Source organism: Brachycentrus maculatus, unplaced genomic scaffold (assembly GCF_059751285.1).
Source record: "Brachycentrus maculatus isolate JH-2025_06_01 unplaced genomic scaffold, ASM5975128v1 h1tg000062l, whole genome shotgun sequence".
Classification (NCBI taxonomy): domain Eukaryota; kingdom Metazoa; phylum Arthropoda; class Insecta; order Trichoptera; family Brachycentridae; genus Brachycentrus; species Brachycentrus maculatus.
The window spans coordinates 344,150-362,500 of record NW_028280816.1 but is presented as its reverse complement, the minus strand read 5'-3'; the positions used below and the strand labels follow the sequence as shown (position 1 = coordinate 362,500).

The 18,351-nt window shown below is 29.9% G+C and overlaps 1 protein-coding gene across 1 annotated transcript in view; it reads left to right on the top strand.

The window, feature by feature from the left end:
* Positions 1 to 18,351, top strand: part of LOC148311504 (atrial natriuretic peptide receptor 1) — an 82,587-nt gene that overhangs the window by 33,442 nt on the left and 30,794 nt on the right. The window contains exons 2-4 of the mRNA XM_088256546.1: positions 2,580 to 2,745; positions 9,986 to 10,069; positions 17,400 to 17,556. Of these exons, the coding sequence (XP_088112672.1) occupies positions 2,580 to 2,745; positions 9,986 to 10,069; positions 17,400 to 17,556 (407 nt within the window). The remainder of the gene's footprint in view (positions 1 to 2,579; positions 2,746 to 9,985; positions 10,070 to 17,399; positions 17,557 to 18,351) is intronic.

The following is an 18,351-nucleotide window of genomic DNA, read 5'->3' as shown; positions in this document are numbered from 1 at the left end:
TTATTAATGATGAAAAATAAATTTGAACAAAAAAAAAATATTTGAATAAATATCCATAAAAACATAACTTTTGAACAAAGATTCGGACACACTCAAAATATTGTGAAAATGTAATGAAATAAAAAAAGTGATAAATACACAAATATGTACACAAATAATTAAATGAGTATTCCGTTTTAATTTTTTTTTAATATTCCTTCGGGGCGTTTTTATTTAATATTTTCTTAGCATTAAGATTTATTTCTTACGGTCCATCTTCATTAGTATTTTCTATTTGTTTTAATTCGCTTTTTTGTTATTCCAAGTTACTTGAAACATTCTCAGGAATTAATTTGGAATATGATGAAATAATTCTTCATATACGTTTGAATGGCGTTGATATTTACAATATTTCAATAAAAATGCCTCAATTTCCTGAGTTTGTTGAAAAATCGTATAATATGTAAGTAAAGTAGCAGATTATCGTCTTTGAAGTGAGCGATTTACAAATTGTGTTACCAAGTTCAATATTTTTTTTTTGAAGAGGCAAAGTGATAATTTGTTTACGTTATTTAATCGATTTTATATAAATCATAAATAAATATGTAATTTAATATCTGGATGCACTTGATAATTCATACTGATGATCAAAAAATATATTTATTATAACACAGCTGTCTGAACTTGAAACGAATCACCTTTCTATAATTAAAATGTAACTTTGTTTTAAAATCAATATAAATATTTTATTATAACTTAATTATAACGTCAATCGGTTTCGAAGATAACCTCTTCTTTATCAAGACTGGTTAATACTAATCAGTCTAATAACTATGAATCAGTCTTGATAAAGAAGCGGTTAGCTTCAAAACTGGTAGATATTATAATTAAGTTATAATCAAATTTATACAGCGATTTTTAAAACAAAGTTACATTTTAATAATAAAATGGAAAATCACGAAGTTAGTGCTTCAAATATAAATTATATAGAATTACCTTTCATTTTTATACGAAAGAAGATCGATGCTGAGTATTCATTGTGACCTAGCATTTGGCTGGCATTTTCGGACATTATAATTTGATCACTTAACCTAGCCAAATGCCAAATAGTAAGCACTGGAATAATCAGACACGACATTTTATATAGTTTAAAGATAGGTGCTTCGTCTCAAATTGAGACATTTATAATATACTCGTATAGTAATATCTAGTGTCTGGCCATAAAATTTAACGTCCTACTTATCAATTTACTCATATATAAAATTTTATAGGAAGGAAATCATAACCGGATAGAGAATGTTGAGTTAAAACCGGATACACTGATGGCTTGATAAATTGCTAAGCGGCGTTTGGGTGACAGATTATAAATTAATTCATAAACACATCGTAACTCATATCTCTGCTTGTGATCATTGAATAATAAATCAATGAAATATTTTGATAACCTCTTAAATGTGACACTGATTTTCACGCTGAGGTACACATATAATTAATTATCTTCGATTTGAATTCAAATATTATTATACAAACCACACTACAAATAAAAATTGTACATAAATTGTAAAAAAATGTACATAAACTGTAGAAAACAAAAACTAATTTGTTAGAGAAAACTTATTTGGGATCCAACATACAAATGGAGGTAAAAAAGAGTTTTAAATGACTAGATTTACATTCAAGGGATAACTCTAACACCGTGACAGATTCTTTTTTGATACATAAGAGATTCATAAAATATTATTTCAATTTACGTATTTTTAATTTAAGCAGTGGATTTATGAATATTTTGTTTTTATTTGATATTTTGTAAATTCGGATAAGCCTCTTCATGAGGTCCATATACAGAAGACAATTGATATATTTTCCTTATTATAGGTATCTCTACCTAAGATGAAACATTTTAGCCTAGCGCCACAATCAGCTATACTTCTAAATCTTTTGAATTACTCACATATGAAATGTGATCTTTTTGAAAATTTGTTATAAAAATATAATGTTCATTTCAAGTTCAGACACGAAAAATATTTTTAATCAATGTTTTACTTAGTAAATACCACTATTTCTTAAAATCTACTGTGACACGTATTTCGATGCATTCCGCATCATTTTCAAATACCTCGATACACGTGTCACAGTAGATTTTAAGAAATAGTGGTATTAACTAAGTAAAACATTCAGATAAACATTAATTAAAAATGGATAGATTTTACCACAAAGTGACTGCCGAATCAATTAACGAATAATATTAATACATCATCCATAGGGCGAATAAACCAGTGTCAAATAATATATATAATAATTAAATTTAATTATTTGAAGAACTAACTTCGTGATTTTTCATTTTATAATTAAAATGTAACTTTGTGCTAATATCACTTAAAATATTTTATTATAACTTAATTATAATGTCTAACATATTTTCAATATTGTTTAGTAGATAGTATTTTAGTATTAACCAGTCTTGATAAAGAAACGGTTAGCTTCGAAACCGGTAGACATTATAATTAAGTTATAATAAAATATTTATAGGGATTTAAAAACAAAGTTGGATTTTTATTATAATAATTAAATGATATATTTTCAATTTCATTTATTTTCAGCTATCCTTCTTGTTCCGGGGCGATGGCTCCAGGCTTGGCAGCCGATATGCACTTCATTACAGACGTCATCGCATTCATAGGACCAGCCTGCGCTTTTGCCTTGGAACCCGTTGCAAGACTTGCCGCTTACTGGAATACACCCATTATTACAGGAATGGGAGACCAGGTGAGTTCTATTATTTATTTTTTTTCGGGAATTGTACAGCTTTTACATATAAAAAAGTATATGATAAAAAATAGTTACATTAACAATAATAAACATTACATTGCATTAACAAAAAATAGTTACATAATAAAAATAAAAGCAATTAAACAATTCCACATTTATGTTATAATAACTATTAAAAAACATACAGAGATTTCAAAAAAGGGTATGGTATAAAAAATATATTTTGCAGGAAGGAAAAGGAAAGGAGAGGAATTAATGAGGGTGGTAAAAGGATTTTTTTTTCTAGGTAAGAAGTTTAAAAGTAGGAATATATTTAAAAATATACATACATACGTACACATACCCATACATACACACATGCATACATATATATCCATACATATACTCATATACATCATTATACACATATACATACATATACATATACATTACATATATAAATACGTATAACGTATTTTTTTTTACTGAATGGAAACAGGATTTATCTCAGCCTCCTCAATGTCCTGTTAACTGGAATAAATATTATCTGAAATATAAAATCACGATTTATATATTTTTTAAATATTTTCATGAATTTAAATGCTAAAGATGTTCAATTTCATATTCTGTTAAATGTACAAAATATAATTTTGAATACACTCCAACCTTTACTTGACATTAGGTTTTTTATCGAATTTCAAATTATTTTCTAACAAATTGGAAATACTTCAAAATAAAATTTAAAAAATAGTGCTAAAGAAAGGTAGATATAATAAAATAAAATAAATGCGAGAATAAATTAATTGGATACTCAAAATAAATCTTATAAAAAAAGAGATTGATGTTATATGCTCGTTTTTATATTTCAGTTTAAAAAAAAAGAATATTTAGAAATGTATGATGAGATGCCTGAATGTGTGAATAATGAAATGAGTTTTTTTAATGGTACGTTTATTGTAAGAAGATATAAATATATGTATATGATGATACATTAAGTTTATAAATTAGTTTGTGTTTGTAATATAGGCTAACTTATTTTTTTAAATGTACCTAAAGCGAAAGATCTCTTTGCCTTCATGTAAGTAACGTTCAAGATAGTACTGTGTTGATGCAGTGCCCTAAGCACTATTGGATGGGGATAAGGGTAAGAAGAAACCCCCAGATGCTAACTGATTATAATATCTCAGTTAAAGTCTCAGTATAAGATCTAGTGATAGTTAATAATATAAGTTTTGGGTAAGAAAGTTTATACCTTTGCAAAAGCAAACTAATAACCTATGTAAACTGCAAAGTAATATCATAGAACTAAAATCATACACCTAAGTTACTTCATTGCTAACATAGAATCATTGAATCGTTTAAACTTATGCCTTTAACGAGATAGTGAGTGCTTTAACCTGGGATTTTTACTTGAGAATTACATTGAATTTTAATAATATTAATCATAAAAAGTAAACCCTTTCATAAGTAGAAATAGATAATATTATAAATCAAATAAATTTGCAGCCAAGATAGAAAATTAAAAGCGGTATTGCATAAGCCGTACCTAAATTTCAGATTGACTAAAATTTTAGGTTATTCCAAAAAAGGACTAGAAAATTAATGATTACCAAAAATATATTACTGAAAGACATAAAATTTCAATTATCTCAAAAAGTTTAAGTGAAATTTACGCATTAAATAATTATTACGCATTAAGGGCGTAAACTGCCCTTTGGGATCGGTGGCCTGTTCACTTAGAATCACTCATAAGTACCTTCGTTTTAGTGCTTCGAATCGAATATGAAATCTCGTAGAATTTGTGTTTGAGAAACCCGTAACTGAGAGCTATTATTAAATAATTACCATTCTCAAATATCTTTCGACAGCTTTTAATTTTGAACCTTAAATTGGGAATTCATGATTATCGAGCATGGCGTTATTGATTTCTCTCGGCGGCTTTGGATGCCTTAAAACCAGATGGACCATTTTTCATTGTACTCAGTCTATAAATATTTTTCCTAAATACTTCTCCCGGATCCCAAGCATTAATCCAGAAAACTTCGATCGCGAATTCGACTGTTGTAATTTAAACTATACATTCTGAATAATTTTTCAAGTTTCCGGAAATAAATGTTATTTGGAGATTTTATAACGTTTACCAAAAGTGAAAAGTTCAAAAAATTTTTATAATCTGGATCTGGTAGTCTTGAATTTTGTATTATTTTTTGACATTTCATCAAAGATGAAGAAGAATATGGAAGTCTGGGCATTTACGGGGCTTACGACCGTCATAGGCTGGTTTAAGTGATCACTTTACACACGTGCAACATTCACCAATTCTACCCATTATTGACAACCACACTACTCAAATTCTTGGAAGTTCTATATATATGAACCAATTTAGAAACTTTGTTCTTGAATCACTAGAACTTCACTAGAGACATCCATTGGTAAGATGTAAAGAAGCTTTTTTATTAAGCAGAAACTCTCATATTAGTATGTGAGATCCGAATCCCGGATTATAATCACACACATGAGAAACGCTTTTGTGAACAAGTATTTGGACACACTCAAAATGTTGTAATTGAATTTTGTACTTTATGTAACATAGTTTCATTTCACTTTCAATTTTTACTTCAAAATTTTTTCACTATTTTTAATTGTTATTACTCTTTTTTTACAACCAAATTTCTATTTTTTATATGTGTATTTAACCTGCACCTTTATTTGTTTCTGTAAGTTTGTTGTGTTCTCATCTAATTGATGAAAAGCATTCAAACAATTTGTATGGCACTGTATTTCATATTTGTTTTTCATTGTTTGTGAATAAAATAAAATAAGTTTTAAAACATTTTGAGTGTGTCAATTTCTTTTTCGCAAATCTGGGGTTTCTTGCATTTCAGGAATTATTTTAACATTTTTGATATATTTACATGCATGAAGAAGAATATAGAAGTCTGGGTATTTATAGGGCTATTCGAGTTCCGAAAATATTTTCTAAAATAAGTTCATATATAAAGAACTTCCAAGAATTTAAGTAGTGTGGTTGTCAATAATGGGTAGAATTTGTGAATGTTATACGTGTATAAAGTGATCACTTAAACCAGCCTATGACAGTTGTCAGCCCCGTAAATGTCCAGACTTCCATATTCCTCTTCATCTTTGTTGAGATGTCAAAAAATAACTCCTGTAATTGAAGATAATCCAGATTTTGTGAACAAGTATTTGGACACACTCAGAATGTTGTAAATGTTTATTGTACTTGCTTATATATTTCGTATAAATAAATGTGTTGGAGACAGAACTATTCGAATGTGTGGTGAAATACAGTCACGTTATCTATTAGTTTCATCACCACGGCCACAATTTGTTTACACCTAACGTGTACGTTGTACGTGAAAAGACGTTTGCGGTAATGGATTCTACTTTGTTACAATATTTACGTTATATTTTTAGATTTTGATAAATTAACACAGATGTTGATCAATTAACACAGTCCAACTAGGTTAAAATTATCATGAATTAACTATACTGTGAAGGTGGCATCGCGTGTTCGATTCCCGTAATTTGCCAAATAAATTCAAGAAAGATTCATTTTCCAATGCTCTTGTTATTTGTGATGTATTTTTCAAATCTACTTTCCCTATCCACACTATCTTTCCTACAGACAAGCATTGCGGGCTATTCTTTTAAAAATTTAAAACAATGTAAAATAATCTGAGGTCTCGGTTGAAATTATCAAAAGTCTATATTTACAACATATTTATTTATTAACTCTTATTCCCTCATAAAACAATTCCGATACAAATTCTGAAAGTAGACGCTTTTCAGGTTATTACTTTAAAAATAAAAAATTAAAATAAAATAAAATGGGGTTTCAGTTAAAATGAGCGAAAATCTATATGAATTATTAATTTCCTCGTTTTCCCGTATAAATCATTACAGCTATAATTAAAGCTATAATGATTTATACGGGAATACGAGTATACCTATATCATTAAAGCTATATCTCTATAATGATTTCATTATAGCGAGCTTGTTCATATATCACGTGTACAGCGATACCATGTTTTTACCATATGCCAGCTGAGAAATATTTTAATAATACACCTACAAAACAGTTTTTACTAAAAGCTTCACTTAATTTTACAACTTTTTGGTACCTAATGGCAATGTGTGCATTACAATAAAAACATGTTTTTTATTTCAATTTTTTCAATAATGCGCCTACCTACAAGATTTCTTAAACTTTTAGAATATCGAAATAAATCTTTTAACCCACCTTTGTACAATATTTGTATAAGTACTTTTTCTTTTGTAATTTTTTTATGGCCAGTGGCGACTGTACATACATTTTTAGTCTTTCTTGTTCATTATAACATTCTGACCTTATATTCAAATTGTTGTTTGTACCCTTTGTTTAAATTTTATACCTTGTGATTAAAAATAAGGGACGAAATTCCCTACCTTTTTAACAATTGCATTGTCCTTTATATAAAGTAAGAGCAAAGGGATCTATATTTCATATAATGTAGGTTGGCTGGCATTTTATCATTCCATTTATCCTTTTGTAATAAATCTTTAATTTAATATACCTATCCTTAATATCCTCTGAAACGGGTCACTGTGCTTTAAGCTATGCATTGTCACGAACACAAAATCATGCAAATGAGTAGAATTTAAACAATGATTCACAAATCTCGTTAACTTCATGTTGCAGAAAATATAATTAAAATAATAATAGTAATAATTTTAGAAATTTTTAGGGAATTATTTTTCATACAATAGAGTTAGAAAAATATTGTGATATACTATCTGGTTGTTTTATATTCTAGTACACCATTTCCTAACATTTTTTGCTAGCGTACAACTTGGTAGTACGTAGTACATCATGCTTAGTTGTACCACTTTGTTAAATGACTATATTTTGAGAAATTTGTTATTCTTTTAGCATTACTAGGGTGGCTTTTTTTAAAAAAAATTAGCGATATTAACAGAATATAAATATATTTATACAAAATTAATTAAACACGGTAAATGCAAAAATTCAATAAAATTCAGTACACATTCACAATGAAATAAATTGTGGATTTTGTACTGATTATAGATAAATAAAATTAAAAAATTATAGGACTAATACAATAATTTTATTGAATGTTTATTGTCTGTTTTTTTAATTAAATCGATTAAGTGATAAATAGTATTTTCTTCGATAAATTGTACATCTAAGAGCAAAAAAAGGCCCAACGAGAAAAACATGTAAAAATAGTGTCACGATATTGAAATTTATCGACCAGCTTTTTTATTCGTCTAGAAAAAAATGTAAATTTTGAGAATTAGGTTTATGGAAGAAAATTCTCTATGATCTTTTGCCAAGCTCACCGCTCCACAGCTTATCAGTGAATTTATGAATCAGTGAGTCGTCCATGATTTTCTCTCATTCACTGATATGGGTCTTCTGAATGAACGGATTTAACACACTTTCATTTAACATTATTATTTTTTGTTTACTTGATAAACTTAAAATGTATTTCATATTATTTTTTGACATCTCATCAAAGATGAAGAAGAATATGGAAGTCTGGGCATTTACGGGGCTGAAGACCGTCATAAGCTGGTTTAAGTGGTCACTTTACACACGTGTAACATTCACAAATTCTACCCATTATTGACAACCACACTACTCAAATTCTTGGAAGTTCTATATATATAAACCAATTTAGAAACCTTGTTCTTGAATCACCACTAGAGACATCTATTGGTGAGATGTAAAGAAGCTTTTTACTAATCAGAAACCCTTATATAAGTATTTGAGGTCCGAATCCTGGATTATAATCACACACATGAGAAGCGCCAGAAAATACCATTTTCATTTTTATTATTTGAGCTTATAATTGGACCATTTATGAATGTATTTATTGTATCAAACCCTACGATATTCGATAGATAAACGTTCTTTACTTTACTTTAATTTAGACAATCTTTCATTTTTAAGTGAATTCATTAACATTTAAAATCCATTATCAATTATGAAATTGGAATTTCGACTCCAAGTTAAATAACATATAAGTGATAAAACACACGTAAATTTGGGCGTAAATTAATAAAGTAGTTAAAGTGTACGTATGACAAGAACGAGCTTTTCAAACACGTAATGGAATTAACGTGTCAAATTCATGATCCATTACCTAATTCAGAGACCGTTAATTGGGGAAACTATGAGGGAACGCGTAAAAATAGGTATTTTGTTCATCAATGTATACAATATATGAATTTATCTTTACTCGTACAATATATTCAAAATATGTTTTCAATCTTAATTTTTTTGGTCATGTCTCCAAAATAAAACAAAATTATTGGATCGAATTCTACTTTTATTTCAATATAAACAACGATATACAATGTGACGCGTTTCGTCTTATCAATACATTTTCAAACTTTATTTGATAATTTCTTAATAAGACTAAACGCGTCACATTATACATCATTGTAATTATTAAAATAATAGTCGAATTCGATCCAATAATTTTATTTTATTTTGGATACAATACCAAAAAAATTAAAAATGGAAATCTAACTAACTAACTAACTAACTAACTAAGTAACTAACCATCACGCCGCTTCCCCGCAGGGGTAGGCAGAGAGAATAGAGCGCCACACCACTCTGTCCTTGCAAACATTCTTCGACCCTTCCACGTTCATGCATCTCCTCATACATACCCGCCAATTGTTACGACTCCTAACCTGACCACTTTCAAGTATTTGGCATACCTGATCGTGCCATGTTTTTCTCGGTCTTCCTCTGCTTCTTTTCCCACTAACATTCTACTAACTACTAAAATGGAAATCTACTAAGTGCATTTACAATAAATATGTTTTAATACTATTTTCTATAAAATATTCTTATTTATCAATATGTACTGTATGTAAGTAAGTATTCTATGCATTTTTTCTAATTAAATTATATCATATTATGATTAAACCTCAAAATTTTAGGCTCATCAAAAAATTGGAATACTTAATAACTCTAATTTTAGAGTTTAAGCTCCCTTGTCAAATTCAATGTTTTTTATTATAAGCACAAACAAGTAAAGTAAGTTAAGTTAAGTAGTGAAATTATTTAAAATGTAGGATTTTTTATGTATTAAAACTACAAAATGAACACTGCTTCAAAGGATAAATTGAATACGGCGTAGTTTGTATTAATGAAATAATTATAATGAGCAACCTTACCCTTATAACATGTATCTAAACTTGAAACTTGTATTGTTCGCAGCCCCCATCAGAAGGAGAGTTGTCCGTAACTTCTGGGATTCTCGGGAGGGTCCATAGCAAAGGGAAAAATGAAAACGACAGTGCGGTAAGCTTTTCTTATGATATTTTATATTATTGTTGTGTTTGGAGAATATTCTTTATGAATGAAACTCTTTTGTCAGCTATTGTAGAATATCGAGCCGAGATGTTTTCAATGTACAAGTTTCTTACGAAGAATAAAGAAGACGTAAATAATTCAAAATTGTTATCAGTGAATGAAAGATCATAAAAACTTTTTCCTGAAAAAAATGCTTTTAATCTAGAACAATTTGGGATTGAAAAACGTGAATAATTTTTTTTTGTCCCACAACTTTTTTTTTTTTTAATGTTTCAATTATTTTTCAGTTATATTCAATATTCTCGACTTATATAGGGCTGCTACACACTAGTGGTCGATAACATTTACACATTTGTACGAGCAGTCAAATACAACCCGAACTGTTGCTATTATTCTCCATCTCTTACATATTATTTATCTTCCATATTCATCCCAAATAACAGTAATGTCTTTCACTATGAGCTTTTTACTTAGATCATCTATCAAGATGATGTAAGTGAAGAAAAATTTCGATCTTATATGATTAACTATAGTAAAATTAACATTACATTTATTCGTTGCGGTAGCTCATACACCATAAGGGGTTGATATATTGAGAAATATATAAATATCATCAATGATTTTTTTATATTTATTGATTTTTAACACTCTCCTTATCATTTATCGTTCACTTTGTGTAATACCACTTAAAAACTCTACTGTTTTCGCAAAACCAGTTCATCATCAGGACAACTGTACAAACCGGTAATCTTGAAGTAGAGTTTTTAAGTGGTATTTCACAAGTCCGCCTCCGTAGTGTAATGGTCAGTACGCTAGGCTACCATGCCGTAGGTCCCGGGTTCGATTCCCAGGGAAGGGTGGAAATAAATGTTAGTGATGTTGCACTATAATATTTATTTAATAATACCCTGGACTGGTCTCTGAAGCGCAGGAGTGATCATCTTGCCTTCATGTAAGTAACGATCAAAACAACACTGCGTCAAATACAATACAATGTTCTATGCATAATTGGGTGTGGATAAGGGTTAGAAGAAGAAGATTACACAAAGTGAACGATGAATAATAAAGAGAGTGTTATATAACCATACCACAAAGACAACAAAGCCTTTAAAACACAAAATATATTATCGATTATTATTTGCGAAATTAAGTTAACAAGTTTCCAAATACTTGTTTATAAATTTAGGTTTCTCCACTTATTTTTGTTTGTTTTTTTGATCATGTACATATAATATTTAAATTATTGTACAATACAATTGGGCACAGGAAAATTTTGTCATCAAATTTATTTATCCAAATGTAATATAAACTTGGGAATAGATGCTCATAATATCAAAAGGGTGTATTATTATAGATCATTATTTGCTGAATATCTCTGTCAGAACAGAAATCCATTTATATTGGAATGACAGTTGTTTTTACAAGTATCTATCACAGGCGTTAAGTGCCATAAATCCTCTCATCCGCTATCGAACGTAATATTTTTTGATTGATGGAAGAATGATGAAGTTTTTTCAGCGTTTGTCACACATTATGATGTAGAATAAAGATATGAAAATACATTTTTATTTCGAAAAAGCATTTTTTTAAAAATAATATATAAATGTTTTTCGTATTACTTAAGTTGAAATAAAAGTTAATTTTTGCTGTTGGCTTTTTTACCCACGTTTGTCATCATATAATACTAAACATCTTAATACATCAATAAATTTATAAAGATATATTCAATAAGATTTCTATGAAATTTAGTGGAAATACAGTTGAGATTCTCGTAGAAAATTTAATGTTACATAGCACATAGAGCTTAATTTTGTAAAAATCTTATCTAAAAAGCAGTGAAAATGTATATTTAGATACATTTTCACGGATTCGTTTTCCAAGAGGGTAAAAAAAATATAAATGATTTTTCTCTCTAACATTCATTTATATTACATATATAAATAATATATAACGATGTGAAAAACACATGACAAATACTAAGACCAATTATAAATAAATCTTTCATTAATTTATTTTGCAACTAGCGGAAATCGAACCCGCGACGCCAGTTTCGCAGTCGAGCGTCTACTCAACTACGCCACTATATCTAAACACTTAGTATCAATGTCTCGGAGCCGAATATTCACCCTTAAAATAAAATTAACATGATATTATGCCTGCCACGATTTCTAACATTTACTTTCAAAGGGATGAAAATGTCTTTACATTTAAAGTTCACGTAGATTTGAATCCCTCTTTATAGCTGTCATATTTATTCTTGTTCTGTAGTTCTTCATACATTGTTTGAGCACTCTTGGGGAGATAAGGGTGATACAAACGTATAATAAATTTACTGAGATAACGTGACAGTGAGTCAAAGCATGTTTACTATGATCTTTGAGTGTTTTGATTTCTGCGACCCTTTGGGAATATTTCATCAGAAATTCAAGGGTTATGTTTACAAATCCGTAAGTTTATGAGGAATAGATAAACATTACGTAAATTTAGTGCGAAGCGTAGTGATATTTTTCATGGGACCTTAATAAAATCCAGCAGTTTACTTTCAAAATTCTTCTCAAAATATAAACATTTTTTTATATCAAAATTTTATAGGTTTATGAGAAAGTACTGAATTTTTATAACTATATGTATCAGGGATCTTCTTTTAAGAACATTTATGTGTGTACTACTACCATCACGCCGTTCCCCGCAGGGGTAGACAGAGAGAATAAAACACCACACCAATTTGTCTTGCCAAGCAATCTTCGCCTCTTCCAATATTTAAGAAGCAAAAAGAGCCATAGTATATTTAAAAATGAATACTGAAATAGATAAAAACTTTAACTTACTTCTTCCTGGCTCCATCCCAACTTATCGTCTTTGTAGACTGTTGGAGTCAGCTCTCCTCATCCTAAGATTGTAGGTTCTTCTTCATGGACTACGTCACCTAGGCCATGCTTTCATCTCATGTAGCATCCATGCATTTTCGGTCTTCCTCTAGATGTCTTTCGAGGAAGATCCATGTCGATTACCTGGTTTACAATATTTTCGGGTTCTCTGCATCATATGTGCCCATACCATCTCAATAACCATTCCTTTACCTTACTTTTGATGTCTGTTATACCCATGGTTCCACGAATATATGAAATCTTAATTTAGTCTCTAAAGCATGGGTCGGCAAGCTGCGGCCCGCGAGACATCTTGGTGCGGCCCGCGAGATTCTCGCCGCAACGCACATGACGGACGATATTATACACAATCGAGTGAAAGGAAGCGAGAAAGGGAGCGAAGGGAATCTCATTGATTTTATTAAATATAATAAATGTCGTTAAAATATACACTTAGCGTTTTATTTTTAAAACTAAAATATTTGTACATAAATATTGTATGTATACCTACTGCAAGTGCGGCCCGCACTGATTCCCATGAAAAATATTTGGCCCTTTTACAACAAAAGGTTGCCGACCCATGCTCTAAAGGATACTCTAGTTGACCATCTAAGATTAAAAAAAAATTGTACCTGCATGGGTAAAATTTCAAAACATTCTATACGTACCTCTGAATTGTCTACTGTAAAGTCAAAGATGTCAATGCCCAGGGAAATTTAGTTTAGTACGTATTCAGCCCTTTCAACACCGAAATCGTATCTTTGTATATGAGAAAACTGTAGAAATATAAAAGCTGAAGGTACAAGGGATTTATCAAGTTGTATTTCAATGTAAGCCCTTCATTTCTGAAGCTTAGTTCTCAGATTTGAAGATGGCGTCTCGATGTCTGAGCAGTATATTTGAAAATAATATTCATTGCGTATAACCGTAAAGTTTTATATAATCCGGGTAAACAACTGGTACTTTCTCGAAAGAAAAAATCATTTTCCTGAAATAAATACAAAGATAAGACGAAAAATGGTGGCGTGTCAATTAAGGGTTAGATTATGTTTATCAGTCTCCAAAGCAAACTTTGTGAAGTCTCAGAATGTAAGATAAAATAAGTATTTTTTATACTCGTACGGTAAAAATACGTTATTATGTCAGATGTGCTGCTATATAATTACATTTTCAAATTTAACATGTACGTACTTTGAAGATCTTTTAAATATCGTATTTTAACTGTCCACCTCCATAGTCTAGTGATTAGTGCGCAAAGCTACGATGCTTATAGTCCCGGGTTCGATTCACAAGAGGATCAAAATTTAAGTGAAATTTCAGTCTAATATTTATTTAATATAACCCTTTACTGGTACCTGAAGCGTAGGATTGATCACCTTGCCTTCATCTATTACGATCAAGTTAACACTGTGTCAATACAATGCAGTGCCCTATGCACCATTGAGTGCTGATAAGAGTTAGAAGAAGAAGAAGAATTTTTATTAGTTTAAGAAATCATTTCAGTATTTGATAAATGAATTTGATTTTTTTTTTCTTTTATATGTATATTTTATAATTTACATTTTTAAAAACACACGCTTGTGTCATCAGTTTTGAATTGAGGTAGATTTTGAAGTATCATATTTCATATAATATTATACAAGAGATCAAATAATTTAGAATTGTAGAATGATCCCAGACTCTGCTATGACGCGACTGTCATTTATTCTCACAGTCCTGTAATTTCAGAGAGTGTAATAATATACCTTTTGATCTGTACCCACTCGAGCAAATAACTCAAGATTCAAAAATAGATCCATATTAAGGTTCGAAATAAATTGAAGTTAAAATGTTTTATTTTCAAATAATATCTTAAGCATATTAACAAACCTCCCTATATCATTTTTATATCGACCCTTTTTTTCACATTCTAATATTAGTATTTTTCTATCGTGGAGTAGTCATGCGAGAAGATCAGTTTCGATTCCAAATAAGGTCAAAAATTTTATTTAGTTTTTTTTTTACATTCAATTGATATGTTTCGTCAGGCGTACAACTGATAACTTTGGTTTCATGTTATTTAAATCAAGATAATTCTGTTTTATTATAATGCAGAGCTACATTCGATACGAATACGGGACAAAAAAAGAAAATAATAGAAAAAAATGTGTAGCGTTTTTTACTGTTTTTTTACTTTAAAAAAACCGTTTAATTAAAATGTAACTTTATTTTTAAATCACTATAGATATTTTATTATGAATTAATTACAATATAATGTACCGGTATAATACCGATTTCGAAGCTAACCGCTTCTTCATCAAGACTGATTAATAATGATTTGTAATAATCAGTTTTGATAAAGAAGCGGTCAGCTTCGAAACCGTTAGACATTATAATTAAGTCATAATAAAATATTTATAGTGATTTTAAAACAAAGTTATATTGTAATTATAACATGAAAACTCACGAAATTAGTACTTCAAGTATAAATTATAAAATAAACCTTTTGATTTTACCCTTTTTTCTTCAAATTCAGCAAAGAGGACACAAAAACTCAATGTAAGACCGATCGCATTCTTGTTTTACTTCTTGTATTTTCGAAAGAGGAATCTTGAAATCAAGGTGGATAACTTAAATTGTGAGAAATAGTTCATAGTTTTACACTCGCAAATTCGACAATTTATATTTATTTCGAATTGTAGCCAGCAATTCGATTTGTAACTACGAGTATCATTACATATCATTATTCATTCAATTAACTTTTCGGGGAACAAAACACCCACCATTTGATATTCAATTAGGTAGTAGAATTTGTCTCAATCGTCCTGTTAAATAAATCATTGCTATTCAGATTTTGTTTCGCTGTGTTAATTTTACTTTAACTGATGCTGTAATTCAGACTTAATAGTGGAGCCATTTGCAAATTACGTTAGACAAAAACATTACAAATTGCCACGATTTATTTGAAATCATTTGCTTTTGAAATGAGGCGTGCCTAAGCGAGAGGTTTCATTATTTTTCTGTGAATGTGGAGAAGTGATGGAGACGTTACACGTGCGAATTATCCTCATTTCCTTGAAGCCTTCGTTTTGTTGATTTCCCGGATTTGAACGTAGGGCTGTCCATTAAGAAGAAGGTAGATTTATTCAACAAAGTGCGAACCTGAGGAAATTCCCCGTAGAAAACAGATCTCACGCGTACCATATATTCGTATTGTATAGGATTTAATCATATTCTGTATGCATGGCTACGCGGAATTCCATATTCTGATTGTACGAACGTGAAAGTTAACATTCTTACTTCAAACATACAAATGGAAGAAAAATATTTTCCATATCTTTTTTCCTTCTTCTTTCTATCGCTAACTTTCATTTTTAATTTATTTTTTCAAAATATAATATCTTCACTTATATTAAAATAATAAACAAAAATAAGTAATGTTATTCATTAATTTCACATTTTTTTGTGGAACAGCATGATTTTTTAAATATAAAATTTAAACACTTCTATAAGACCACTTTTCAATACGCGACTAGTTTCAGATAATGTTTTTGTTGCGTTCAGCAGATGGCGCGGTTATCATCGCGGTTAAAAACCTTTTTTACAAAAAAAAATCCTGGCGCAAAATAAGACTTTCACAAGTAGATTATAAGTGAATTTCCCGAATTCGAGTAGTTTAGTTGTCAATCATGAGTAGAATGGTGAATGTTACACGTGTACAAAGTGATCACTTAAACTTCTCCATGACAGGTTGTGGGTCCTGTAAATAACTTCTATTAACTTCTTCATCTTGAGATATCAATTCAAAAAATCAGAGCGTTAAAGTGGAGTTTTAAATAAAAATTTGGACATTCAAAATAATATGAAAAAAATTGTTTGAATTTATATACAGATAAAAAAATATTAAGAAAATACACAGGACGAAGGAGTAAAATACAAAAGAAATAATGCCCCATCACAGGTGTAAATTGTGCGGCTCAAATAAGAAATAGTTGTGTAAAATAAGGAAGTACAGATTTTGATACCCACACTGCATATGAGCCTCCTTGGAGGTGTGTACTTAAACATGAGTAATGTCTATTGACAAACGAGGAAAAACTACCTTAATGAACGCGTAATCAAAATAAAATAAGACACTCTCCTTATCATCCATTGTTTACTTAGTGTAATACCACTTTTAAAAAAATATGTATTTTTTATTTACAAATGTCAAATCGTAATAATTTTATTTTAATGACTTGACGATGGAGTGATTTTCTGAAACCGGTAGTCACGAATAAGTGTTTATAAAAGTGGTATTACACAAAGTAAACAATGGATTATAAGGAGAGTGTTTCATTACCATACCACAAAGTTATCAATGCTTTTAACATACAAAAATTAAATTAAAATAAAATGACGAAAATTGAAATTTCACTTACTTGAATTATTGAATTATATTTTGATTATATTTCCATTACCCACAGCTGCAGGGCATGTTCAAGGACAAGAGCAGCTACCAGACTTTGACTCGCATGTCGTACTGCCAGTGCAGACTGAAACTGGTCTTCAGCAGCGTGTTTCGGCAGTTTGGGTGGATGCACGTGGCGCTACTGCTCGACCGGTCGGATCTCTTCTCCCTTACTGTCGGTAAGCTGTCCAAAAATTGAACACCGCCCCTATTGCACACTGAAAATAAAATCAATCTAAGTAGGTACCTATAATAAAAATTTGCACAACCTTTTTTTTTTGTGAAAAGTAATGATTTTTTCTAACCCTTGCACTGACTGCACTACACCAATACGACGCTGTGCCCAACGGTGTATGGAGCACTGCATCGTATTCATGCAGTGTTATCTTGATTTATACTTACATGAAGGCAAGGCACTCCTGCGCTTCAGACACCAGTCCAGGGTAATATTAAATAAAATGAATATTTATTTAAAACATTTTGAGTGTGTCCAAATACTTATTCACAAAATCTGGATAATCTCCAATTACAGGAGTTATTTTCATATTATTTTTTGATGACGGTCGTCAGCCCCGTAAATGCCCAGACTTCCATATTCTTCTTCATCGTTGATGAGATATCAAAAAGTAATATGAATATTTATACATCAATAAAATAATTATATTTGCCCGCCTCCGTGGTGTAATAAGTAGTTAGCGTGTTTAGCTACCATGCTCGAGGTCCCGGGTTTCATTCTCAGGGGAGGTTGAAAATAAATATTAGCGATTTTAAAACAAAATTACTGATATTTATTTTCAACCCCTCCCCCTTGGGAATCAAACCCCGGTAAAGTAACTTAAATTTTGTACCATAAAATATAAATACCAGAAATAGTGAAAATCTTCACATCGATATATCTAGTCATACATGCCTTCCAGTTATGTAGACTTTTGACAAAGATTTTAGATACTGATTGATCTGGTTGTGCCAAGTCT